Below are 27,413 nucleotides of genomic sequence, written 5' to 3'. Positions count from 1 at the left end.
TGTAAGCTTATTTTAAATGGCAAAATCGTAATTTCCGTAGGGTGGCAATTGACTAGTAGACCGTATGGTCGTCTCGTTGTCTTGCTGTCGGTATGGGAACTTGTGTAACTTTTGTACTGTGTATATTGCATATTTCAAACATGTACCTATGTTCCTGTTACTGACAAATAAAACATTGATTGATTGATTGATTGATAATGATAATGCTTTTATCTGGATTCTGGTCTGGATCTTGTCAGGTTAAAAAATTTTTAAGGGATTTAGGGTTGCCAGATGTTTTTTAAATTTCTAGCCCAATTTTTTCGTGATAAACATAGTGCCAAAAAATGAATGTTGTTTGTTTTGTTTTATCATCTTTATCCTGCATTGCGGGAAAGCGGACTTGAGCGCTATGCATCGGTGTACGCCTTCCGACGTACACCTGAACCACGCTGCAGCCGACTGCAATGTCTGTTTCCGGTTGTCTACTCTCAGTGTTGGGCGCGATAACTCATTTTTCAGTTAAGCGATAACGATAAACGATAAATTATCGCCGATAATGTCCGATAACCAGGGGCGCCGGAACGATTTTTGACTAAGGGGGGGGCAAGATTACAAAAAAAGGGCACTTTTGTTCACTAAAAGGCCAATTTTTTTCAAGTTTTAAGATAAGATATAGCGATAATGCTAATCTATCAGCTCACTATGTAGGCTATTGAGGAATGATGGCCTACAAGTGTCCTGTATACAAAGAAGGGCATCATGCTATGTTATAATGATGTAACCTACTGTTAAGCCTTAAAGCAGCCTGCGGCCATGGACGTAAAGTAGTGCTTGAATGACCGCCGGTGCTACCTCCTCAATTGGCCCGGCCCGGCGTTTATTTTAACAAAGTCTTAATTCGGAGTGCTAATTTACATCGGCTGGAAATATTGTCGTTTTTATGTCGATTTGATGTTGTCGGACATTGAATCGTTGTTAAAAAGGAGAACTAGGTTAGTTGACATCCGAGGGGAAAAATATTTTGAGGTATTTTGCAAAAATTATGCTTCTTTTAGTAATGTCCTTCACATCATTGAAATACTTATTACCTTGCCGTCATCGTCAACACATGTCGAACGTTGTTTTTCGTTGCTAAAAAGAATTCTAGGGGAGTGGCGAACTTCTTTAAAATCAGCCACATTGGAGACACTCGTGCGAGTGTCGTTAGATGGTCCCGCAGTACTGGATTACAATCCCGATAAAGCAGTTACTGCGTGGTGCAACGATTCTATTGTAGGACGTCGCCCAGGTCCAGACTTCAACAACGCTAAGTGATCATTTTAGCATTGTTGCAAGTTTAATTTTATTTACTTGTGCTGTCGTTATTTTTATTTTGTATTTTGGCCTCCAATTACGCAGATTTGGCAGCCGAGAAGGAGCTCCCGGTAGGCCACGATGGCTGCCGAAAAAAAACGAGTTTTAAGGCCTGTAGCCTACTGTGTTGCAGTTGCAAAATTTTGTGCCGTAAATAATATTATTTTGAGGTAAAAATGAAAGATTATAAATAGGCTAAAAGCGAATAGCAGAAATTGTTATATTGCAACATGTGCAGTAGCTTACATGACTTTAAAAGGGCACCATTGCCCCCCCTGCCCCTCTTTCTGCAGAAAAAATTAAGGGGCAGTGGGGCAGATGCCCCCCCGCTTCCGGCGCCCCTGCCAATAACGATAATTTATTTTTCTTGATTAGCGCTGCCCCATCCTATGCAGCACGAACTGTTTTCATCAACATGACGAAAAATCGAACATAATATAGGCTACTGTAAAGGGACAAAACTTTTTGTAAGTTATGCATGAATAGAATCGCAACAGCGGCAGTGGGTATCGAATCTTCAACCTCTTGATCCAGAATCAAACCACTGAGGTAACCGCCGTGCTTATAATTATACCTTCAGATACCAGTTGGATGCTTTTATCAATTGAGTTACACTGCCGCTTACGTGCAGTAGGCAAAATAATTAAATCAAATGAAAATACCATAAAAAGTTCCAAACTTTGTATTTTGCTTTCTGCTTCAAAGCCTGTTTACAGCAAAGTCAGCAATAATTGAAAAAATTCCAAAAAACGCAAAATCAAACGAAGTCTATGTCGGAACAACAATATCGGAATTTTCAATGTTAAAATTAGCTATTCAATGCCAAAAACTCTCTGATAAACTCCCTGAGCTTCCGATCCTCGGATTTCACTGAGTGAGTTTGCAGCGCTTCCCCAGTTCTCTGGCTGAATTTTAAATAATTTTTCATTCAAATTCACGAGGCTATTATTTGTTACGTTTTTTGTCTCTGTGGCCTCTCGTTATAAACCGATTTCTTATTATGTTGATTAGTTATTTGTTAACTTTGATTTGCAAAATTACCATTCCGTATTCATAATATTGTTGCCCCACGAAAACTTATGGCGTTTATTATGTGACCGGCTTTTTTATGACTTGTTCATTAGGTTAACAATTTGGTGCTCTCTCACTTTGGGCAGGTGCCCCCCCTCCCTACTTTTTTCGCTCTGGCGAGAGCACTGAACTATAGGTCTATTGTATTGTTCTTGCATCTTTTCTCGACGGTCATACATAGCCTATCTACTTCATACTTAGCCTACTGCATGGCTAATTTTCTTTAACTTTAAACAGGAACAACTTTTAACTTGCTACGCCCCTAATCTAAGCCTATGCAATAAAATCCCAATCTCTAGAGTCTTGATCTTGAAAAGTGAGGTAAAATGCACGATGCTGCAGTCAGAGTTGCGCTTACATTCTAATTGTAAAATTCACTCACGATTGCCGATTGCAGCAAAACAACAAGAGAATTGTTGCATGCATTTCATTGCAATTTGCAACTCTAAAAATTATTGTGTTGTCAAGGCCGTCGCTGCAGGGAGGTGTGCCCCCTCCCCTGACAACGACCTGTGCACACACACTTCAGGTACTGAAGAAGAACTGGTTTCAATTTTAGTTTCATTAACTAGGTGGCTAGTAAAAATATTAGGCTACTTTTCATGTTTTTTCCACTTGTGCGTTGATCCGAAACAAATTTATCGGCGATAATCAAATATTGCCTTTGGCGATAACGATAAACGATAACTGAAAAAATAATTGAGCGATAACGATAAGCGATAAAAATTTATCGCCGATAATGCCCATCACTGTCTACTCTACTTATGACTGAAATTTGGTGCTACCCATTACTCGAAATCGATCACTGGGTAGAGGCAATTATCGTAAAGTTTCTTGCCCAGAGAAACAACAGCAAGTGTGGGTGGCTGGAGTCGAACATGCAGGCTCTCGACTGCGAGCCCAACGCGCTAACCACTCGGCCACTGCTGCCGACTTTTTGCTGATTTACACAAATTTCAAAATGGCAGCTCAGTTGGTTGAGGGTTTGACTTCACAAATGAAGAATCTACTCCACAAGATGAAGTGGCGTTGATTTGACACTTGGGGAATGTGCTTAACGCATTTCAAGAAATGTTCTCCATTCAGCACCATCAAGTGGATGAAGTCGGCTGCATAGCCGAGTGGTGAAAGCCTTGGAACGGCAATCAAAAGGGCGCCGGTTCGACACCGCTCAAGAGCATGTGGCTATGTCTTTGGCAGGGCACTTAAAGGCATGCCTGAAGGTGGACACAAAGATTGGCTTTCTTGCCTTCTCGTCCACTCAATCTAAATCTTCAACCACCAGGTGTAAGCCTGGATACGACTAACATAACAATATAAGTGGATGAAATGATTTACAGGCAACACTTCAACAATCGGAAACTTCACTGTTAATCTTGATGACGGCCCCTGTGTCAGTGCTTCAAAGCCTTAAGAACAGTAGCCTACGCAAAACTGCTAGGATCAAGATCAAACCTTTTTCAGTCCTAAAAAAAAGATTCAATAAGTGGTCTTCAAACCTCACAGCCTGTGAAAAAAAAGCAAGTTATGCGTATCAATCTTGATATTTTTGATGTTCATAGGCTAAGCATTCCTGTTATATTTGCCATCACACCAGTCAATGTTCTGCCAGAACATTGTCACTAGGCCAAAAGTCCGCAACTGCTGAATTTTCCTACAACTCTGAAGCAAAACTAGCCGAATTCCGCGAAATTTGCAACTCTTTGAGGGGTTTGAATCTAACACACTTGGTAGAGGTTCGCACATGATCATAGATTTAAGAAAAAGAAGCATAAGCTGAAAGGAATGGTGAGTGGTTTATGCAACTAGAGAATAAAATGAATTCAGAAAAAGATTAAGCAGAAAAAAAACACTCTTTTTCATCTGATGCTTCTCTTTCCTATGGTCATATGCAAACCTTCACCAACATTTTTAGGAGTTTGATCAGGCTTTTGCCTTATTGAGATCCGGATTTTTGCTGAAAGATGTTTGTAAAACATTTTGCTTTGAGATCGCAAGCTACGCACTGCGTATTTACGCAGCCTATTTGATACAGTAGTTCTAAACATCATTGTAATTCATACGAAGAAGCTGAGCGGGTCTTTGCTGAAAAACGGATGTCTTGTAGCCCAGGGCTACTCAACTGGTGGACCGCAGTCCGAACCATTTGGAAGATTAACCTCATTTCAGGGCTTCTTCTGGGAGGAAGCAATTTTTACTGTGATTATCCGAGTTGCTGGAGGGTTTCGCCCCCCAGCACTTTCAACTTGGACCTTTGTTAACATTAGTTGAGTAACTCTGTTGTAGCCTATAGAAGTGACTACAAGATACTGGTTTACATTGGGCTAGTTGTCACTACTGGTAGAACTTTTTGACACATTGATCTTCAAAATTCATAGCTACAATGCCGCAGTATCGGCTCATCGCCTTGACACGCTAGACCTACACATCATTGTGTTTGTTGAAATCGCTAGTTACTAAGCCGCCTTTTTATTCAAGAACTCCGGAATTTGCGAAACTTACAGTAGCTTCTAAACATAGTGGCGGCAGGCGCCTCACCCTATTCTATCGTCTTAATTTTAAAGCCACTAAAACTGCAACGCACAAGCGTCAGCTATTCCCACCTCCTCACAAAACACTGGTTGTAATAACTTTATTCACACGCGCCCACAACACTGAAGCATGTTTGGCAGCTGCCAACATCAGCAGAAATTCTTCAACAAATATGTACAGTACACGTCATTTAAACCGGTTAGCAGCAAGAATGAAACTTTTTTAGTGCTTTTAAGGCATTGTCACACAATATAGATTTTTAACAAAAATTTACAGACACCACACCGACTGCAGTGTAAGAACCAATGCACCACCCAGCTGGCAAAAGCGCTTTTTACACTAATTCAATGACTGCATACTTTGAATCAATGTAGTGTAAATTTTTTCCGGCTAATTAAATTATCATAAATGTCTAGTAATGTTTAACCTTATACGAAATTAAGTTATCTATCCAATGGCGCATCTCATCGGCGAACGGTCTGCCATTCGTTGTCATCAACTTTCTTTCGAGGCTCCTCATTTGGGGGCTTTCCCACGGTCCGCGGTGGCGCTTGCTCAGTGCGGGATCTATGACAACACAATGTCAATTATCAAGTTAAAGATGAATGAGCTGGCAACACTGTCACGTCAACTCACCTTGATGGCCTCCAGGGTGCCGGGTTGTCACTTGGTGGGGCGCGAGACGACCTCCAGGATGATTGCTCGCTGGGCCGGTTGGACCCTGACCCGCGCCAGCTGGTGTTCTGGTCAGAACTCTTGCCCCAAGCTGCTCGAGTGGGGCTGCGGCGACCTGCTGGGGACCTTCTCCTCCCTGGGGGAGAGCTACGGCCGGGTGGGGAGTCCCGACGCCCGGTTGGAGAAAATCTTCTTCCTGGAGGAGACCTGCGTCGGCCTGGGGGAGACGAGCGACGGGGGGAGGGAGAGCGTTGACGCCATGACCGACCATCGTCTCTGTGAAGTAATAAACAATGATGGGGCAACACTTTATGCGGATGATGAAATTGCAAAACTGCTGCTTAAGCGAAATTAAGAAAATCCAGGAGCACGCCACACCCGGGATAAACCACACGACCAGAAGTGCGTGGCATCGGAGATTTTTTTTGCATAACCATGAAGCGGGCGGTTATGTCAAAAGTGAACATTCACCCACCTCGATGGAGGTCCAGCACGGGGGACCGAACGCTCAAAGTCCCGGAAATCACGAGATGGACGATCGGAGTCTTTTTGGGGACGACGATCAAAGTCTCGAGGTCCACGGTCGAAATCTCGAGAAGGTCCGCGGTCGAAATCTCTCTGTGGGGCGCGATCACGCCATGAGCCCCTAGAAGGTGGCGACCTGCATGACACAAAGTTGTTTTTAAAAAAAAAAAAACACACAACTCATCATTCACCACTGCCTCATCTATGGACCTCGAAATAGAAATATCAATCTTACAGCGCTTCGTAGGAAGTGCTTGGATGAAATAACGTAACTGCCAACCTCATCTCATTCGCAAAAAGATCAAAACTCCTCCTTAGATAACTTACGCATCTCTTGGGGGTCCACGACGACTCCATGCCTCTGGAGTTTTGGATTCCTCGCGGTTTTCATCCCCACGATTTCTCCATGCACCTCTATCACTCTCAGCCTCCCTGGTCCTCCAAGATCCCTTGTCAGAAGAAGGCTCCCACCTCTCACTTGAAGGCCTCGCAGAACTGCTGAGAAATTAAAGTCAACAGAAATAAATAGAAGTTATCGAAGTCGTCATTTTAAAGGCAAATCTTATTCCTTCAAAAACTGTGCAAGCATTCCTAGCGGAATAGAGTCCGAATGGTCCGGTGTTTGATCATTCTATGTTTGATAAGTAGACACTTTGCTACACTTGTCCTCTGACTAGGCAGCGTTAGCGAGCTAAAAGTGACAGAATTGTAAGCAAACCCGGCGACACTGTCCGATACATCACAACCAACCTTTCAGTTTGCCGTAGTTTTGCTTGTCGTTCCTTCTCCAGTTTCGCTTCTATCTCTGCTTCCTTCTCCTTCTGTCGTTGTTCCTGTTCCTGTAACCTCTTCATCTTCTCTTCGTAATTTCGTTTCTCTTCTTCTTCTTTCTCCTTCTTTATCCTTTCTTCTTCCTCGTGTTCTGAACAGTAAAACCACGAGTTTCAACAAGCATGTCGCCACGACAACGCTTGAATTACCACATGAAAAGCACGTTTATAAAGCTCGTAATGATGACGTCATAAACGCGAGGCACATGGTGGAAGGACGAATATATTGCTCGGTCAACCATGATCTTGCCTCAATGAGCCACCATCAACGTTTTGCATCTTACTTTGTTTGAGCTCTTCATCCTTCCTCCTTTGTTCCGCTTCCTCCCGATCTTTTAGCCACTTTGCTCTCCGCTCCTCCTTACGTTGTTCTCTCCGTTTTGCGAGTCGGACTTCACGCTCCGAAGCAAGAACCTCTTCAAAAGCGCTCAACTTTTCCTAGTGATGAGGAGGACATATATGAGACAACCCAGATAGAATTGCCCTCATCACTTTTATTTCCTCAATTTGAACAACTGAAAGTTCTCTCAATGACATCACATAGAAACCAAACATTTCTATGACTTCACTAACAACAATTACCTCATAAACAGCTCTTCGTGTTTGACACAAATGCTGCAAAAAAGCGTCTCTAGCCTCAAACATCCGACTCAACCGGTTTCTGTGAGCCAGAGCGACTTCCTGATCTTTCTTTAACTTTTCAATCTGGAAACAAATTCATTGAATGCAGAAAGCGAAATAAATCAGGAGAATAAACAATTGGTAACAATAACAAGGATGGTGTCGGGCACTTATTTTTGGTGATAACTCAATTTCCACAAGATATCACTTAAGTAGTTTTACAACTCAGCTCTTCAATCGCTTTTGTTTGGAAGTTGTACGTAATCCTCACCAAAATCATCTTTACTTCTTCTCTCACGCGAAATCAATGTTTACTTTTTTTTTCTACCAATACTTACAGTGTGGTGCATACTTGAAATATCTTAACATTGTATATTGTCAGTTTAAATGAAAGCTGTGGATGCTGCGGACTCGCAAACCATTTGAACGAGTATCCAAACGTCTCAATGTCCAACACAGCAGCATCCAAACTCACCTTCTCATCCTCCAACTGATCCCAGAGCTTGGCATCCCCGACGGCCTTCTCTGCTGCTCTCGCCTGGTAGAGAGGAATCTCTTTGATCCTCTTCGCACGTTCGAAATAATCGACCTGGTATTGAGAGGAAGTTAGTGGCTTGTGTGCGTCACCACGTGGTGAAATTAAGCCCACAATTGATTTTGTGACGAGATTGTTTCAGCAGCGAGCTCTGAATCAGAGTGTTTAGAGTTCGATTTCATGCCTAGACCGGCCATTGTTTCCTACCCAACGGCATGACCGAGGGAAGCTTTTTACATAGCTGAGTGCTCTTGAGCGGTCTCGAACCGGTGCCCTTTCGATCGCCGGACAAGGGCATTCATCACTCGGCTATGTATTTAAGCCGTCGGAAGTAATAAAATATGAAATCTACATTCCGATGTTATTTGTGTAAACCCATTGTTCATCAACCACACTAGGGCAGCATCCATACGAAGCCACCCACTCTCCGTGATGAACAACCATCTTGGCATCCTCCATGTGGAATCAATACGATCCCGCGGTTGAGGAGACAGGATGGAAGTTGCTCTGCCATCGCCGTAACACCTTCATGCTATGGTTAGCATCAAGGCTGACTGGGTGATGGTTGGATGTGCGTCAGGAAACGTTTAATCAATGTAACACAACAGACTTAAAAGTGGACTAGACTTCGCAACCAAACAAATGTTACAAATATTACGAGAGAAACAGACCATTCAACATCAAACACGTAAATAGACACATGGGAACACCAATCATTATTACTTGTTAACATCTCCTTTATAGCACCTTGTCCTGCAGACCGGCACAATAACTAGAAGTAACCAAAACATTCAGATTCATTGAATGTTTACTGCTATTTTGAATTCATCAATTGAATGTTTACTGGCATTATGTGTTGAATGTTTGTAAACTTTGTATTTATTTATAAAAATGACAAGTTGCTATTCGCAAGATAACCCAAAAGTGAAATCGAACTCCTTTCCTCGAAAACCACCAGAGCACTGACCCCCCTCCCCTCCCAGTACAAACCTTCTTCTCCTGTGCCTTGAGTTTATCTTGCAGCTCTTTCTTCTCTCGTTCCATCGTTTCCATCTGTCTCTTCATCAACTCATCGGGGTCGATTTGCTCAATGTTCTAAGAGTAATAAAGTCATCCAATAACACGAAGCGCTGTTCTGGTGTAAAATAAGCTGAACTACCACAAAGTGTTTCAGGTGGTAATCCGCATTTATCAATCAGACGAAAGAAAAATTATTTACAGTAAGTTGTTTTTAGGCAACGCTACAAGAGGTAGGACCATCGTTACTTCCACGTTTGAAATACTGGGAAAATATTGTTGTTCAGTAATTAGCTCTTACCTTACAGTGTTACCTTCATACGGGGAAGAACACAATTTTAAAGGATGGATTTGCAGTAGTTTTTGTAAAATAATTAATCTACTGTATTTGTAGCCATTACCATAACAAATAGACAATAGGGTGGTCCTTATTTTTCAATTTTGGAAAATTCAATGTCTGACCCTGCTAAAATGTGCTACTAGGCACAAAAACACTGTGTGTGAAATCTTTTTAAAAAATATTGATGTTTAGAGGTTGCCCAAGAGCAATGAAAAATCACCATACACCACCCCCATAGAAGGAATGTTGTTCGGTTAATCATATTTAATTTACACCATTATTTTTCATAAATGAATTTCTAACAATGCTTTCTTATTTTCTAAACAGATTGGTAAGTTAAGTAGAAAATAATGGCAAGTGTGTTTAAAAGTCGAAAAAAGGTGTACCTTCTAGATCAGTGGTTCTCAACCGGGGGTCCGTGAAGCAATCTCAAGGGGTCCGTGAAAGTTTCCGAGTTTTCAGCATGATTGATAAATTGTGAAATTTAAAAATTTTTTGTGGTTTGTTTCTGTATTAGCCTACAGTGATTCTCCAACTGTAAGTTGCAACGCACTGGTGCGTCGTGTGAAATTGCAAAGGACATTGCACAAAGGTTTGGTTTCTTAACAAAAGATATCATATCAATGACTTAAACCTTTTAATAAGGCTATGTTGGCTATCTGCAACTTAATTCTTTTGAAACAGCGGATTGTTGTTCAATATTGAACTTAACATAAAACTGATAACATATTATAGTGCCAACATATAGCTCATAATTCATAACATAGTTTCGTCAATCTCATCAACTGTCAAGTGTGTTGCGCCATCTCGTATGGGTGAACTTATTGAAGCCGCTGAGCGAGATGCAGGTTTACAAAAAGTCAAAAACTATTGTAAGAATGGATGAACTACTGTAAAAATGAAGAATCTACGTAAAAGCCTGGATTCTTGCTCCACTTGCGGTTAAAGCTCCCAACAGTGACCTGTGTGTTTCGAAGAGCTTGGTTGATTATAAGTGCATTAATAAAGGCATTTCAATGGTGACGGCTAAGAAGATGGCTGCCCATTTACGGTATTTATCGAAAGAGTTAGTGGGTCTTTCCCTGTTTGATGATGACATTACAACAGATATGAAAGATGAGATGGTGCAAGCAATGTCCAGCCATGAAGGAGAAAGCCTGGTAAAACGGGTTACATTAGTATTGAGTAACCTTGAAGGAAAAATGTTATCACCATTCTTCACAACTAACACAATGTAACACATAGTCACTCTTCAAGAAACTGAACATTCCAGACTCTTACCTTCAACATCCAGCAACAGAGTGGGAAAAAGATCTTAATTTTCAAACCGCTCAAGCAACTGTAAAGTCTCTGGCTGTTACAAACGAGCATGCTGAAAGAGGAGTTGCTCTTCTGCAAGATTTCTCTGGACGTTTGACAAAAGATGAAGAACAATTACAATTCCTCCTGCAAGTCGTTTCTGATCAGCGCAAGAAATATCCACAAGCCCTCAAAAAGACCTCAATGCAACAATGATTTGTTGGTCACCATGACACTCTTGGTTGGAGTATCGAATATACTGTCTAACTAAGGACATGGACATTGCATAGTATAATATCCTAAATTAAGGGTATTAGAAATATAGAATATCGGTATATAACTATATATATTATTTGCTGTGTTATCAGTATGATTTCTAGACTGAACAAAAACCTGTTGAACACTATAGTCAATCAATAAGTATTTTGTGTTACTCTGTGATGGTTGATGTTCTTCTGATAAAAATCTATGTCGCTAGGACTTTAAAGCATCAATTTATTAATAGTCCTTCGCCAAGCAGTTAGCTAGGCCCCCTCACAGTAAATAAAGAGATGCTAAAGTTCAAAATGTTGAATCAGAACAGGTCATGTGACTAGCCAGGCATACTCATTTCCCAGAATTTGCTACTTGCCTTTCATCGTTAGCACAGATAGCATGGACTGATGACTGCTATACAATCATGGAATGATGTAAAAGCACTTGTGCTCTATTTCTTTGACATCTAGTATATGCACATTTTTCGCTATAAATTCCAAATTTCAACGGCTCTGGGCTACCTTTAAATATATGTATATTTTTTTCATATTTTACACAGAGTGTTTTTAAGCCGATGAGAACATTTTGGCATGGTCAGACCTGAAACTTTCACACAAAAAAAATTTACCCTCAAATAAGGACCACCCTAATAGACAAGGTCATTCTTGTTACGCAATAAGTAAGTTTTCTGTCAAGACAATAAAGAATGTTTCTTTAACTCGATGCTTGTAGCATCCGGGTAACTCACAGTGATGTTTATTCCTCCAAGCATCTTTTGCCCGATTTCCGTCTTCCGGATCATCTCCAGGCGATCGCTCACGTTTTTCCGCTTTTCTTCGCGTTCTTCTTCCTGTTTCCGCTGAGCTTCTCTCTCCTTTTGTTCCTTCTGGAGCCTCTCCTGCTCTGCGGCTTTAACGGCCTCTTCTTGCTTCTGTACAGCCAACATCTCCTTCATCTCCTGTAAAACAAATTTCAAGATTTAGTGTCCCGTCTCGTCCTCCACTTTTGTCGGCATTATCACTTGGAATGCAAGAAGCATTTTGTTCCGTGAGGCATGGAATGTTGTGAAAACTAATTTATTTAAACTTTGGACGTGGGCAAGGAAATTGCAACCGTGCGGGATCTTTGAGCTTGGTTAATCTTAACATAGAAACTGGGTTTCACACAAATTTCAACTTTCCAGACAGACAGAGCACTATTGAAATTGTTCCTTGAAAGTTGCTTCTGTAAAAACACAGATTAGTTAAACCATGAACTAATTCCAATATTCTGCCAGGGTGGCCAATTTGGCTTTTTTGAAGCTATATTTTGAGAATCTGGCTGTTTTTCAACTCCCTTGGCTTATTTTTTTTAAATAAAAAAAGCCAGAAAAATTTGGCTTTTTCTGGCTTTTTTTCATGTTTCATCGATTTTTTGTCAACTTAATAAAAAGCCAACATAATTTTGGCTTTTTTTGGCTTAATTTTGCCTTTCCCGTTTTTTTTAGAAAAAAAATTCAGTCAGCGTCAGTTGGAGCAGTAATTTCTAACTTATATTTGGTTGTAGTGTCCGACCGAATGTCGTTTTGAAGCCGAAACTAGAAAATTTTCTAGTTGCTTGTCTTTTCATTAACTATGTTTCTGCGTTGTCGCTGAAGTCAAAGTTCGGTGGGACACTATTTGGTTGTGCACTTTTTATATGTGTATGTTTAATGAATACTAATTGGCTTTTTCTTGGCTGTTTCAGCTATTTTATACTGGCTTTTTCAGCTATTTTCTTCTGGCTTTTTTTAGGCTTTTTTTGTGACTAGGTCTGGCTTTTTTTGGTGAAGACAGGTTGGCAACCCTGTATTCTGCTGCCACAGAAGCAAATGAAACAACCTCAAACTTATCACTCCCACCTTCTCCATGTTGATGTGTTCCAGCCTCTCCTTCCGTTGTTCTATGATTATCTTCCTCTGGAGGATCGCCTGGTGGTCCTTGACATGGGTCTTGTTGTAATACGACAGCACCTGCTGCTGTGATTTCTTTATCTCCGCCTGGAAGAATAAAATGCGTCACAATTCCGACCTTTGTGAAACACTTTCATTTCATCGAAGTAAAACAACTAAAAAGAAGCTCTCAACTCGCAGTGTTGCCATATACGCGCCTTTTACCATCTTCGTATCACGTGACGACACGAAAACTTCTCAAAACGCGGTTGCTGTCGGAAAGTTTGAGTATTTGAAAAGTCTCGGCAATGACCAGTCAAACTATCTACTTTCCAAAAAAAAGTAAACTACATTTCATTAAACTTTCTAACAAAGGCTAACTCATACATGAACTTATATAACACACCGCGTTGTTTCGTAGGTGAAGCCAGAATAACTTCCCATCAATCACTTCCTTCATCATGCCAAGCTCAACCTGCTGTTTGGCAATCTTCTATGTGTGCAACTTAACATTAGGAATCCTTAACATCGTTCAACAACGCACAGAACAAAAAGCTCAAAAGCTATGCCAGTGTAACTTTGAAACCAAAGAAACGAAAGTGTTTGAGAAAATGTCTCCAAAGTTCATTTGCTTCACCATGAAGGATCGTTTCACTGGCAATATCATTTTACGTACCTCCTGGGCCGCTCCATTCAACTTGTGGCAGGCTGCTTTCAGTGCCCGAGCCATCTGGTTGAACCGGTCCGACACCCGCTCACTAGGTAGTGCCTGTAAGCGGTTGGCCTCAAAGAACTCATCCTCGACATAAAGTGGGGAGGCGTTGAGGTCGGTTCCAAAACTTAACGAGCCTCGATTGTGGTCCAAACGAACCTATGGAATAGATTTGAAGAAAAAGATGAATAGCCGCAACACAATTGCAATATCGAAATCATGTTGGTGCGGCCGTTTCGATGCATCTATCAAACAATGAATAGTCGTAGCATGAGCTTCAAACAATGACAGATCAGGCTGTGGCAGGACACATGCGTCATAATGGCCAATTAATGAAGTCACCTGCAATTGCCCGTTCCTTGCGGCGTCAACAATAGTGCGTTCCAGCTGGAACGGCGTGGAGAATGGAAGCAGCTTAAGAAGTTTGCTGAATGAGATGGTTTGGTAGACATCCGAGACCTGCACGAGACATCACGGTCATGAGACGTTCACACACCTTGTCACCAAAACCGTCGATACTGCTATTAGCACATACCATGCAGGTAGTTCTCCAGAGCAAAGATCAAATGAACAAAACTTGTTGGCTTCTTATGCAAGACGATGAAAGATATTAATTGAACAACTTTGTCATACTACGCACTAAGCTATACAATATAAAAAAGATGAGTCAAAATGCGGAAAATTTTCATAAGTCAAAGTCGCTGAGATGTTGAGGCACATTGAAATGAAATTATTAACCCCTTAGAGCTCAAATCTTCCGATGACATGGCTTTTAAAGAAAGCAGTAATTGATTTCATAACTGTCAATCAAGTGGTTTTGAAGCCCGCCCACAGATCCAGCCAATAGCATGCTCACCACAGAATGATGTAATAAACACCTTACCTGCTGGAGAACCCGTGAAACAACAATTCCTTGAAGATGAGGAATATATTGAACCAACTCCGGCTCCCTTGTCTGTTCCGCTATCCATTTGAGAGTGGTGGAAACACGCTGATTGAGCTGCAGGGGATGGAAGTCTACCTCTAGCCACTGATAAAGCTCTCGGAGCTGACGAGGGACGTATTGGAGCAAGTTGAACTTGAGCTGAAGATCAAAATGATTTTTTCTTCAAAATTTCTCCCAACATTTATGAAAAACTGCTGCCTTGTGAAAGTACAAGAACATATTCAGAATTACGTTTCTCATAGAAACAGAATATTGAGACATGAAGATTTAACAAAACATTAAATTTTTTTATTACAAAAATTAGTTTCAGCCATAGGGTCCATATACGAATTTGCGGCCATCAACGTAATTGCGTTCACTTCACAAAAAAATCTAACAGTTTAATAATGTTACCACAGCTTGTGTAAGTTTTATCTTTTTACGCCAACAATGTGACTTGTTTTTAAAATGACGTTTTTTGTAATAAAAAGGTAATATGTGAACGAGAAGTGCTTTTATCAGGGTCCGAGAGTTATTGCTTTCATCGAATTGTTTGCCGCGCGTTCTTTTACAGATTGTTGGATTAAATGCAAGTATTGGGTGCACAAGAGATGTTCAGGCATTTATGGAAGATTGATGAGTGGGATGCGTTTTAAATGTACAAGATGTGAAGGTACAGTATTGTAACTGATGAAACGTACGGGAAGCATGTGAAATTGTGATGCGATGAGATAGAAGTTGTTAAGGAGTTCCGCTATCTTGGAAATATGTTAGAAATAGATAATTGTACCAGCAGAGCAGTGATGGCAAGAATACGTGCGGGTTGGAAAAAAATTAAAGAGTTGTCAGGCACACTTTGTGTCAGAATGCTTTCTTGCAGATTGAAAGAAAGGTTGTACAAAGTGTGATGTGTTATGGAAGTGAATGCTGGGCGATGCAGAGGATAGATAGTAGGAGAACGCAGACGACAGAAATGAGGATGGTTCGTATGATGTGTGGCAAGACACTTCTCGACAAATTTTGAAATGATGTCTTGAGTGGTCATTGTCTGAGATGGGCTGGACAGCTTGAACGAATGGATGGCAACAACTTGACAAAGCAAGTTTGGAATAAGGTAGTGACAGGAAAAATGAGAAAAGAAAGACCTAAGAAAACTTGGAATGACGTGAAAGAATACCTGAACAAAAGAAACTTGAAAATTAAAGATGCCAACAATAGAGATGGAGGAGTTGCTGCAGACAACTGGTCGACTCTGATGTTTCGAGATAAAGATAAGGCTTCTTGGAAGCAAAATGGATGATGATGATGTTGGATTATGCGGATCGCGCAAAAATATTTGCCAGAATGACAGTGGTGTTCGGACGTAATTTCGTATCAAAACAGCAATCACAAAATGCACCATTTCTAATTTTTTATACACACAACGCTACAACCAAATTATTACACGCTTAAGCAGACTTCAAAATTAGCGTTGGCAATTGCAGACGCATGAATGGCGCAGTAGCGTCGGCATTCGGCAATAAAAATACAGAAGGCACACGAGCAGTTGTAAGGTTAGGGTTAAACATTCTTCCCAGTCATCATGCCTCAGCCATAAATTTGATCCTTAGTCAACACTCTCATGGAGCTCTGCGAAAGAGGCGTGTGGATAAGTAGGCCTATCAAAGCAAAAAAAAACATGAAAGCAGCAAAATGTGAACGCTTCATTGCGAACGGCAAAGACAGTGTAGATTTACAGCCAAGCGATGAGCTTCTTGATGGTTCTGATTCCAGTGACGACGCGACAACATCATCCTCTGATACAGCATCTGATGATTCCGATTCTGACAGCTAGTTCTTTATCAAACCGAAGTAAATATGTGCTAATTTCGAAGACTGCTTAAGAGTATGAAAATCTCTCTCTAGTAAAAACAAAAGTAACTGTTTAAGTTAACAAATATATTTTTCAGAGGTCCTTGTAACAAAATGGTCGCAAATTCGCGCATGGATCCTGCACAGTATATTCTCATTGTTCATCAACCACACTAGGGCAGCATCCATACGAAGCCACCCACTCTCCGTGATGAACAACCATCTTGGCATCCTCCATGTGGAATCAATACGATCCCGCGGTTGAGGAGACAGGATGGAAGTTGCTCTGCCATCGCCGTAACACCTTCATGCTATGGTTAGCATCAAGGCTGACTGGGTGATGGTTGGATTTGCGTCAGGAATCGTTTAATCAATGTAAAAGTATCATCAGCAATTTTCACGAGGCATAAGGCAATGACTGAGCTTAAACAGGATTTATTTTATCACGAAACGAGCCCATTATCTAGCGAGCTAATCAGTCGTTTTTACATTGATTCAACGCCTGCACACGTTGAATCAATGAAATAAAACGAGATTTGTTGTGTAGGTAGTGGCTGTGGCAACCGAAAAAATATGGAACCAAACAAAAATAAAATACTAATGTTTCACATTAGCGCAAACTTAGTTCGTAAACTCTTTATGAGACGTAAAAAACAATTTTGATAACTGCAAATGAATAAAAAGCAGCCATCTTACAAAGTCCTCAATCAAGCCACTCCGGGTGGGAGGTCGATCCAGTCCAAGCAGCTTGGAGAGGTTGAGGTGCTTTTCAATCAATGCCTGCTCCATATCCAGTAACTTCCCAATTCCATGCTTCTGCTGGGTGATGGGGATCGCCAGTGTGGCCACCAGCATCAAAGATGCCATCCTGGAGGAGGTGGAACAGAGTGATCATGGCTTGATTCAACAAAACCAAATAAAGTTGTATTATGAGAATGCAGCGCAAAAGAACAAACTGTTGACCATGTTATCCTAGTGCAGTGTGGTGCACTGTACATCGCTCACACGGAAAACATGCAAGTTTAGTTTCTTCAATAAAAATCAGGAAAAAATTCGGATGCAGTGGTTATGAACTACATTGCTTTACCAATTGTCTTAACATTTGAAAATTCAAACGAAAAATGAATGTTCGAGCAACAGACTTACCTGGTTAAGTCATCAATGGATGGATTCTTTTTCATGTCCTTAGTGAGGTGGAACAACCGATGGCGAGCACAAGCATGGAAGAGGAGGTTCCCAGCCATCCAGAAGACCAACGACAGCTTGACATTGAAGTTGGCGAGTGTCTGCGGCTTTGGTGGCCGTTTAGACAACGACATCAGATAGTGAATGTCCTCTACGGCCTTAAAGGCTTCCTGTAAACAATGAGCAGGGGATTTAATTTTAACACTATAAAGATATCTCGAATATGATACCTCTCAGAATTAACTGAAAAGTTGTCATACTTTGCCTTAGGCTACAAAAGCAAAGAATCCCTAGTTTTAGATCAATATCTTAAAAGGTTTGTCCATGGTGGCCATTTTAATTTCGAGTAGCACCCTCATTTTTGAAGAGTGGGAATCAGCATAACAAATTTTAGTCTTTCATTACATTGACAATAGAAGTTATGGGGCTCTGAAAATGGCAAAAATTGCTATACGCTATCTCTGTAAGTCAAAAACGAGGGTGATACTAGAAATTCAAATGGCCGCCAAGAACGAACCTTTTAAGACATTGATCTAAAACTAGGGATTCTTTCGTTTGGTAGCCTAAGGCAAAGTATGACAACTTTTCAGCAAAATTTGCGAGGTATCGCATTGAAGATATTTTCATATTGGTTGTTTTTTAATGTGGAATGACCGACTTTTCGTTTTTTTAAGCTTGATGTGGACCCGGTAGAGTTCATCCAAATTTGGTAATATTTAACACAACTGATTTTCTCTAAGGGTAGTACAACTTTAATATACAGCCAATCAGCCATGATAAAATTTTTTCACGGGGGGTTTGATGCATCCTGCCCACCAGGCATATGCCTGAAATCTGGATACAACAAAAAGACATTACTTGGCAACTTAAATTGGTTCAATGTATGATAGGAACAACACATTAGTGCAAGATTTGACTCGGAAGCAATAACCTCAACATATAGAACTAGAAGCATATATGAATCTGTCAACTGACTATCATCCAGATACACAGTTTTTGCTAAACTACTTTACTTGTTTTACAACCAATGCAATTCCTGCCTACCGTAAAAATGGCTGCTGAACTATGATAAACTAGACAAATATATTAAATACAAACCTGCCAGAGCTCGATTCGTATCGCAGCATCGAGTTGCGCAATTCGTGTTTCAAGGTGAAGAGCCTGGGTTTCCAGTTTGGTCAGATCAACTGAAAACTGAGCCCCCTGGCGTTGCTCGCTCAACTTGACATGATTCCGCAAGTTGTCACACAACTTGCGAAACTCTGTTCTTCGTTCATAGTTCAAACAGAACTTGAAAGCTGGTTGGGAAAAGATTAACAAGTTGCTGGATTTTCTTGACTAAAATAATTCATAATTTTATCAGATAACCAGAGGGCTTATACTCAAGAATACATAGATTGTACTGAAACAATGAAAACTATTAATACTACAAAAAGTGCTCAATGCCAAGCAAAAAGGCAAAGCAGAGCGAATTAAATCAAATATAGTTATTACTATCTGAAGCCTTTACAAATTGTTTCACCTAACGGATCATCAGAAGGTCTTATTCAAATAGAATCTTATCTAGATTGTACTGATGTAGATACTCGCTTTTTGTGCGTATCACAAAACTCAAAATTCAATCATGACACTGGCCAACAACAAATCTCAATCAAAAGTCTATTTAGATAATTTTTGGAAAATGTTCAAATCTCGATACTGAAAATGTTATTACTTTTTTCAACTACATAGGAATTTAGGCATTTTCATTGCAAAAACTTCTTGAATTTAGTCGACAGTGATATCTGTGGGTGGTAAAAATAACAAACCAACCATGTTGAGCAATAGTGTGGTAGAGTCGTTCAACACGATTGTTGTTACGAAGCAAATCAAGACATTGTCGGTAGCTTTCCCACAAATACTTCACCCATGGAGTGAGCATCAAGCGATCTGTTCGGTCCTGGGTCACTTCTCCAGTGACAGCACGAAGCAACATTCTGAAAACAGAATACATTATAAATAGACACTACACAGGCACAGCCATAAGCTCTTGAGCGGTGTCAAACTAGCACCCTTTCAAACTATGGCTGTCACCATTCGGCGACACAGCCGATACGACAAAGTACTTACAACCTCACAAGACAAGGTAATTACCAACAAAGTATGAGAACATAACTCATTTAAATCTTTAAGAAGTGCTTTAAAAAATATAACTGCAAAATCTAAACTTCTCCGCAATCCGCATTGCCAATGACTTTTCAGTCATAGTTTTACAGTGAACACTGTAGTCTAGTTGTAAAATATGCAAAAAAAAGTTTCAACCGTATAATATGGTATCCTATCCATTTGCAAATTTTCTCAAACCTATTTAAAAACACCATACTCTGTTACAATAGCAGTAACTAAGAGCTTCCATGTGCATTGTGCATTCGTAAACGATACAAAAAGCAAAAATTTTGGAACTAAGTTAAATTCACTTGTTAGTCTCAAACTAATGTATAATTTTTCAGTTAAGATTAATCAATGCTTAAAATTGTTACTGTGACTTTGAAGGGTTAAAAATTTCATTATTTTCCAAAAAAATATTTGGCAACCCTAGACCGCTACACGAGGATTAAGATCTTCATTCTACAGTGCCTGGATGTTTTGTTGTTGCCATTGCTGCCTTCTTCATGAAAATGCTTTGTTCTTGATTGACAAATAAGTCCATCAACAACAACAGTCAAATGTAATGTCTGCACTTTCATCAGTCTGTAATATGACATTATGACAACAGCCTCGGCTCACCCTTCTGGTGACTCAATCATATCCAAGTCTTCCACCATCTTTAATGCGGTTACTGCAGATTTTTCACGAGCCTCCTTAGTCCTAGCCTCTGCCATCTCCAAGTAGTGAGTGACGGCATCTTCCAGTGATTTAGTGTTGACCTTTTGTTCATAAACAAGTTTAGAACTTTTGCTTCATTGCAAGGGTTAATAAAAAGTTGCCTTCAATGAGAGCTTGCTAGAAAAAATCAAGTAAAATGTGAAACTTGTAAAATGAATTTATATTAAAACCAAGCTTTAAAACTATGAAAGGGATCCTAAAATTGTTTAGAATGGTTGTTGTTAGTGCTGCAGAAATGTGTTAAAAACTCTGTTGAAACTTTTCAATTTAAATTTAATTCTGAAGCCTAGTACCAAAAAGCCTGCAAACAAGACTTTCTTCTCTAAACAGTTTTAATTTAACACGTAATTGTAGTATCTGACCTGCTGACAAATGATCTTGTACTGATAAAGACCTTCTTTTGCAGCTTGGCTCTTTCGTAGCTGAACACAGAGCTCTAAATACTGCTGGATAATGGGTTCATGGACTTTCTGCCATGTTCGATGTTTCTTGCTGCGAAGAACATCACTCAAAACATCCAACGCAGGTTTCAACTTTCCAACATCCAAAAACTCTGCAAGTCATTGTTTAAATGAAGCAAGTGAAAGACGGATGCAACCTATTGCATCCCCTGAAAAGATCGAGAAAAAAATAAAACAAAGCTGATGTCGCTGGTAGAAGTTTCCGCAAACATTTCAAAATTTTCCCCTTGAATTATTCATTGAATTTTTATGGGTCACCACAAAATAAGTGTGACTAACCCAAACCTCAATTCAATAACCCTAACCCGAGGATGCAACCTAGTTCGTACCCTGAAAAGATTGAGAGAAAAAATCAAAAAAGCCAAAGTCGCTGATCGCAGTTTCCGCAAACATTTAAAAAATTTTCCTTTGAAAAGATCGAGAGAAAAATAGCATAAAGCCGAAGTCGCTGATCACAGTTTCCGCAAACAAGCAAAAACTCTCAGGATCATTACCGGAAATTTTAAAATGTTTGCAGAAACTGTAATCTCTTTTTTTTTATCTCAACCCTAACCCTTTTAAAATGTTTGCGGAAACTGTAATCAGGGACTTTGGCAACCTTTTAGGTTCATTACCGGAAATTTTTAAATGTTTGCGGAAACTGCGACCAGCGACTTATGCTTTGTTCTATTTTTTTCTCTTGATCTTTTCAGTTTGTTTGTTTGCGGAAACTCCAATCAGCAACTTCGGCTTTTTAGAATTTTTTCTCTCGATCTTTTCCTAACCCTAACCCTTTTAAAATGTTTGCGGAAACTGCGATCAGTGACTTTGGCTTTTTTTAATTTTTTCTCTCAATCTTTTCCTAACCCTAACCCTTTTAAAATGTTTGCGGAAACTGCAATCAGCGACTTCAGCAAACTCTTAGGATCATTACCGAAAATTTTAAAATGTTTGCGGAAACTGCGGAAAAACAAAAACTGCGATCAGCGACTTCGGCTTTGTTCTATTTTTTTCTATTAATTTTTTCAGTTTGTTTGCAGAAACTTCGAACAGCGACTTCGGCTTTTTTGAATTTTTTCTCTCGATCTTTTCAGAGTACAAACTAGGTTGCACCCCTAACCCAATAGTGAGGTTCTGTTTATCAACTATTATTTCAAGATACTTAGCGTTAGGGATGCACAATACAGAATACCTGGCTATTCTAGAATACTTAATTTCGAATCCAGAATTTCGAATCTATTCTGAAATTACACAGCAATTTTTTTCAAATACTATCGAACAAAAAGCAAAAATATTTGTACAAAAATATTTGTACCACTTACAGTTTCACCCTGTTGCTATTGCCGCTGTAATAATTGCAAAGCTTCTGCTGCCTTATGTGGCTGCTTAAAATATTGCATCAGGTGCCTTGCAGCTGCAAGAGCAGATTTTATAGCAGGTAAGGAACTGTAAGCGTCTTTGATACACAATTGCAGAGTATGCTCTGAGCATCGAACATGTGTCCAGTTATGCCGTTCATTTAAAATATCACATGCACGAACCATGTTGCTACCGTTGTCTGACACCACAGCAAATATTTGACTAGGGCTCAGTGAATACTCCTCAAGTGTGGACTCAATCCAATCTACTACATTATCACCAGTGTGTGAGTCCATGACTTGCTTAGTAGCTATAACAAAAGTTTGTAACTGACCACTCTTGGTGTCCAAGCAGTGAGCTGTTACACCAATGTAGGATTTGTAGGACGTAATGAATCATTCGTGGCCGCAAACACAAATTATTCACTCGCACTGGAACGCATGTCTGGGAACGCACGGGAACGCATGTCTGGGAACGTACGGGAACGCACTGCACTGCACTCGTACGGTGAACCTTATGAAGGAAGAAAAAAAGCGCTTGGAACAAACAGTCCATGAAGAAAAAAGTCGGCGCGCAAGACGAAAAATATCAACTTTACATGTGTTCAACGTCGCACACTGTTCATTTAACATATTTATTTTCGAATCATGATATCCGAAAAGAAACTGCAAATGCGATTCGAATACATTGAGATTCGAATCTCTAAGATTCGATATTCTGTATTGTGCATCCCTACTTAGCGTGGTCAAATGTTTCGACAAAGTCTCGGTGCTTCTGTATCTTTTCTCTCAATCTTTTCAATGGAAAAATTTTGAAATGTTTGGAGCAACTCCGATAAGCGACTTCCGCTCTGTTGTATCTTTTCAGGAGACGGAATAGGTTACACCCACGTGAAAGCCTCATTTTTATGCTTGCAATATTGGCATATTTTACGGATGCAACCTAGTTAGTAGTTTGTACCCTGAAAAGATTGAAAGAAAAAATTAAAAAAAGCCGAAGTCGCTGATCGCAGTTTCTGCAAACATTTTAAAATTTTCCCTCTGAAAAGATTGAAAGAAAAAATAGCACAAAGCCGAAGTCGCTGATCGCAGCTTCCAAAACAAACAAAAACTTTCAAGATCATTACCGCAAACTTTAAAATGTTTGCAAAAACTCCGATTTCAACCCTAACCCTTTTAAAATGTTTGCGGAAAGTGCGATTAGCGACTTCGGCAAACTCTTAGGATCATTACCGGAAATTTTAAAATGTTTGTGGAAAAACGGAAACTGCGATCAGCGAATTACGCTTTGTTCTATTTTTTCTCTCGATCTTTTCAGTTTGCTTGTTTGTTTGCGGAAACTCTGATCAGCAACTTCGGCTTTTTTTAATTTTTTTCTCTTGATCTTTTTCCCAACCCTAACCTTATCCTTTTTTAAATGTTTGTAGAAACTGCGATCAGCGACTTCGGCTTTTTTCTGATTTTTTCTCTCGATTTTTTCCTAACCCTAACCTTTTTTAAACGTTTGCGGAAACTGCGGAAAAATGGAAACTGCGATCAGCGACTTCGGCTTTGTTTTATTTTTTTTATTGATCTTTTCAGTTTGTTTGTTTGCGGAAACTCCAAACAGCAACTTCGGCTGTTTTGAATTTTTTTTCTCGATCTTTTCAGGGTAGGCTACGAACTGTTCATGGTACAAACTAGGTTGCACCCCATTTTACAATGAACATGAAAAAAAATTAGAGCTGGTGTCAGGGATGGGCAATTCAGAATACCGAATCCAGAAGGATTCGGATCCTACACTATCCGAATCCAAAACGGCAATAAAACCGGTAATAAGATTCGGTTGGACATGCATAAGTCTTGTGCAAGCTGTCAGCTGGAGACAATGAACTGAAAAAAGTGTGGTTTACTCACTCTTTTCTTTGCACTGACACCATTCGCAGTTCTGCACCTTCAAAAACATTTTGCATGCGTTGTGCGCGCACGGCGCATGCAACCCTACGTCACTCGCTCGCATGAGCAATCAAAGAAACTAAGCGCGCAATTTTCTTAACGCTTTGTACACATGCACAATCGTGCAATGCTTTTTTCAATCTACGTGCGTATGCGACTCTGCGATAGTTTGACTGGTAGGCGTAACAACATTGAGCAGATGCCCCTGCTAAAGGAGTTGGCTCTGAAATATCTCAGCATACCTGCCACATCAGCATCTTCCGAGCGATGCTTTTGCAGTGCGGGTTTGACGCAACTAAGATGCGCTCCCATTCAGCGTTGCCAGATGGGGAAATGGAATACCAAATTAAAAAAATCTGGTGAAATTTAGAGCTCTTTGGTGCCAAGCATTTTGACCTTGGAACCTGATAACTTTTTGGTGAAATTTGGTAAAGTTTTCCCCACTCAATTTTTTTCAAGAAAGTTTTTTCAATTTTTTAAAACTTTTTAGCAAAATAATAATCCCTGCTCGTATAGAAAACGTTTTGCAAGAGGTTTGCGTATGTGTGATGGCAGTGTCTTATGTCTTAAAAACTATTTGTATTTTAGGAGAAATTGCTTTATTTAGGGAATTTTAAATATTTGGTGAAATTTTAGTTACTTTTTGGTGCCAAGTGGCTTCCATCATCTGGCAACACTGCTCCCGTTTGGCTGGCAGTTATTTAGAATGCCTTAATGTGTTACATTGCAACAAACATTTACATTGATTGTGTAGCTTTTGTGTCTAAAATTTTTTACTTTTTGCGTTGCTGGAGTCTGGAAGTTAATAGAATTCAGTATTCGGTTTAGTATTCCGGAATAATTCTGGAATAGTGAATTATTCTGAATTGCCTATCCCTAGCTGGTGTACAAATCCCTGCTCTGGCCATAAATGAGGACATGAATATGTTAAAGATTGGAATTCACCAAGACATATGAGGTGAAATGTGAAATGAACAGTAAAGCAAAGATAAAGCAATTTCACTCTATGTTTGTAATTGATTTCAATGCATTACGGTATATACTTTATGGTATTTTTGACCAGGGTGAATACATGTGTATACCAGCTCCGAAAATTCATCACAAGTTTCAAAAACATGAATTATTGCTGATTCAGCAGTTGTAACTAACATTAAAGCATATCGTCATTATAAAATAATAAGTGGTCATAGGTACGTTACCAGACAAAAATGCCTTTACAATGCAAAAAGTTACTGGTATAGCTATGGAGCTGTTGTTGTGATGAGCAAAGTTGAAAACACGGTTTTCCGCTTTGACCAGTAGCCTATGGTACAGTTGTTCAGTTCATTTATTTGTCACAAACACAAACATGAAAAGAATACAAAGTATACAATAATAATCGGTTGTGTGTCATATGACGAGGAGACTGCGAAAAGACCAAACGGTCATCTAGTCAGCAGCCACCTCAAGCTTGGTGATGTAGGCCTAAATAACATATATACAGTACAGTACCATAAAATTTCTATAAATAATTGATTAAAAAATATTACTTAAAAAGCCATGTCTGCTAAGCACTGCTTTGACCAAACTAACTACTGTTTAGGACATAATCAAAGCAAACACAACATATCCGGCAATCATAACTTGGCATTGCAAGAACTTACCGTGGGCTTTTCTCAAAGCATTTTCTGGGCGTTGAAAATATTCTGGCATTTTTAATTTTAACCCCAAGGACTTGTGAGTCTGATATTACACATCTAAAATTCTGAAAGAATAACATAATTCAGTAAACTCTACTGTAATTTAATTGGTCAAATTGCAATTCATGTCAACACCAGTGAGGTTGCTTTCAATTTCAATAGTACAGTTCTTTAAATTGATTAACCTGTGAACTAATCAAGCTTGTATAAAGGAATCGCAAATAGGATCAGAGATAGAAAACTACAACTTATTAACATATCCATGCATCCGAAAGCCAGAAAACTTGGCTATTTTACAAATCACAACTCAGCTCAAAATTGGGAAGACATGTTCAGCAACTCACTTCGAAATTACGTCACAAAACACATGGCTGGAGATAATTACGGATGCCAACACAGTCGTCCTAAAGAACCGCAGAAAAGGACCAAAATTGAACTTGTAAAGTGATTCAAACTGTGCTAAAACTCTGATTTATGCTATCGACTTTGAACATTTTAAAAATAAAATGCAGAATTTTGTAAGTTCCCAATAACAATGGCCATTTTAACAATTATTTAACATAAAATTGAGTTTCTATTATGGTAATTTGTCACCCAACAACACGTCAGTTCACTTCAGTTTGTGTTTATTTGTGACCCTCAGTCCTTCACAACCAAAAAATAATATATGTCAAACGTAGCAGAGGTCCATAAAAAGGTAAAAGCGACAAAACACTGACATTAATAACGTGCTTGATACATAGCATCTTTTCACAAATTGGGACTAGGTGGGCAAATTTTCAAAAAAGGGCATTTTTAGCGCGTGAATTATGTTAAAAAGGGCACTTTTAGCGCGTAAATGATGGAAAAAGGGCATTTTTTCGAGCGTAAAACAAGTAAAAATGTAGACTTCTCAGGAAAATTTTGGGTAAAAAGACATATTCTGCTTAGGCTAAACTTTTGAGACCCATAATTGATTCCTATATTCATCCCCGCCCACAATATTTCATAAATATTAATAATGTAATAAAATTTAATCTAGCAACATTTAGTTGCAGAGGTCTCTTGAACTATAGTAAAAAGAAACAACTATGATAATATATGACAGACAACTGCTAAGATATTATAGTGAGTTAAATCTTTGCAGAATTAGATGATTCTAAAGAGCTGGTATTTCATATTGATGAAAATCAGGCAACAAACTTCGGTAATTCAGACTTTTAAAATCTCACACAAAATTTGAGGTGGCCTACTCACAACACTCATTGATATCTGCTTGAATGGAACATTAACGATATTATAAGTAAGGTCAAGTTCGCGTAGGCTCATAAGTTCTAGATATATGCTGAAGCTTTCCATTTAGCTGTTCATTCTTTAACTGCCAAAGAAATAAAATAGTTCAAAATGTGAAGAGTATCAAAAACGTTACTTGATCTCTTTTATAATCTAAAAAGTTCAATCGAAAAAAGCTGCAAAGTTTTCTCCCAACTGTTATGCCTAATAAAAATATATTTTTGAAATAAAAAATAGTGCAGAATCT

General features: G+C 39.5%; 1 protein-coding gene across 2 annotated transcripts; it reads right to left on the bottom strand.

Annotated features, from left to right (window-relative positions):
* Nucleotides 1-5,030: 5,030 nt before the first annotated feature.
* Nucleotides 5,031-25,959, bottom strand: LOC145781982 (eukaryotic translation initiation factor 3 subunit A-like). Of its 2 annotated transcripts, none has more exons than XM_082593699.1 (21): nucleotides 25,859-25,959; nucleotides 20,845-21,035; nucleotides 20,384-20,523; nucleotides 19,430-19,593; nucleotides 18,716-18,915; nucleotides 17,579-17,787; nucleotides 17,129-17,300; nucleotides 14,540-14,740; nucleotides 13,999-14,115; nucleotides 13,621-13,815; nucleotides 12,915-13,052; nucleotides 11,784-11,993; nucleotides 9,115-9,219; nucleotides 8,065-8,178; nucleotides 7,551-7,673; nucleotides 7,253-7,406; nucleotides 6,889-7,060; nucleotides 6,466-6,636; nucleotides 6,089-6,274; nucleotides 5,575-5,889; nucleotides 5,031-5,505 (listed from the first exon to the last, which is right to left on the bottom strand). In XM_082593699.1, exons 1-21 carry the CDS (start codon nucleotides 25,905-25,907, stop codon nucleotides 5,403-5,405), a joined length of 3,429 nt encoding a protein of 1,142 aa, XP_082449825.1. In that variant the 5' UTR covers nucleotides 25,908-25,959; the 3' UTR covers nucleotides 5,031-5,402. The 2 variants fall into 2 exon arrangements, with proteins under 2 accessions (XP_082449825.1, XP_082449826.1); XM_082593700.1 differs by having other exon boundaries at nucleotides 6,466-6,633.
* Between the last annotated feature and the right edge of the window lie 1,454 nt (nucleotides 25,960-27,413).

The sequence above is a fragment of the Aplidium turbinatum genome, chromosome 13 (genome assembly GCF_918807975.1).
Source record: "Aplidium turbinatum chromosome 13, kaAplTurb1.1, whole genome shotgun sequence".
Taxonomy (NCBI): domain Eukaryota; kingdom Metazoa; phylum Chordata; class Ascidiacea; order Aplousobranchia; family Polyclinidae; genus Aplidium; species Aplidium turbinatum.
Note: the sequence above shows the minus strand (reverse complement) of the source record. Positions and strands in the feature narration are given on the sequence as shown.

What these genes read in the sequence shown, in the direction of transcription:
- LOC145781982 (XM_082593699.1), bottom strand. Translation starts at nt 25,907, where the DNA reads ATGCCAGAATATTTTCAACGCCCAGAAAATGCTTTGAGAAAAGCCCAC. An exon ending in TGCTTTGAGAAAAGCCCACG is followed by an intron (nt 21,036 to 25,858) that starts GTAAGTTCTTGC and finishes AATGACTTGCAG; the next exon opens with AGTTTTTGGATGTTGGAAAG. An exon ending in CACGAAGAGCTGTTTATGAG is followed by an intron (nt 7,407 to 7,550) that starts GTAATTGTTGTT and finishes CCTCATCACTAG; the next exon opens with GAAAAGTTGAGCGCTTTTGA.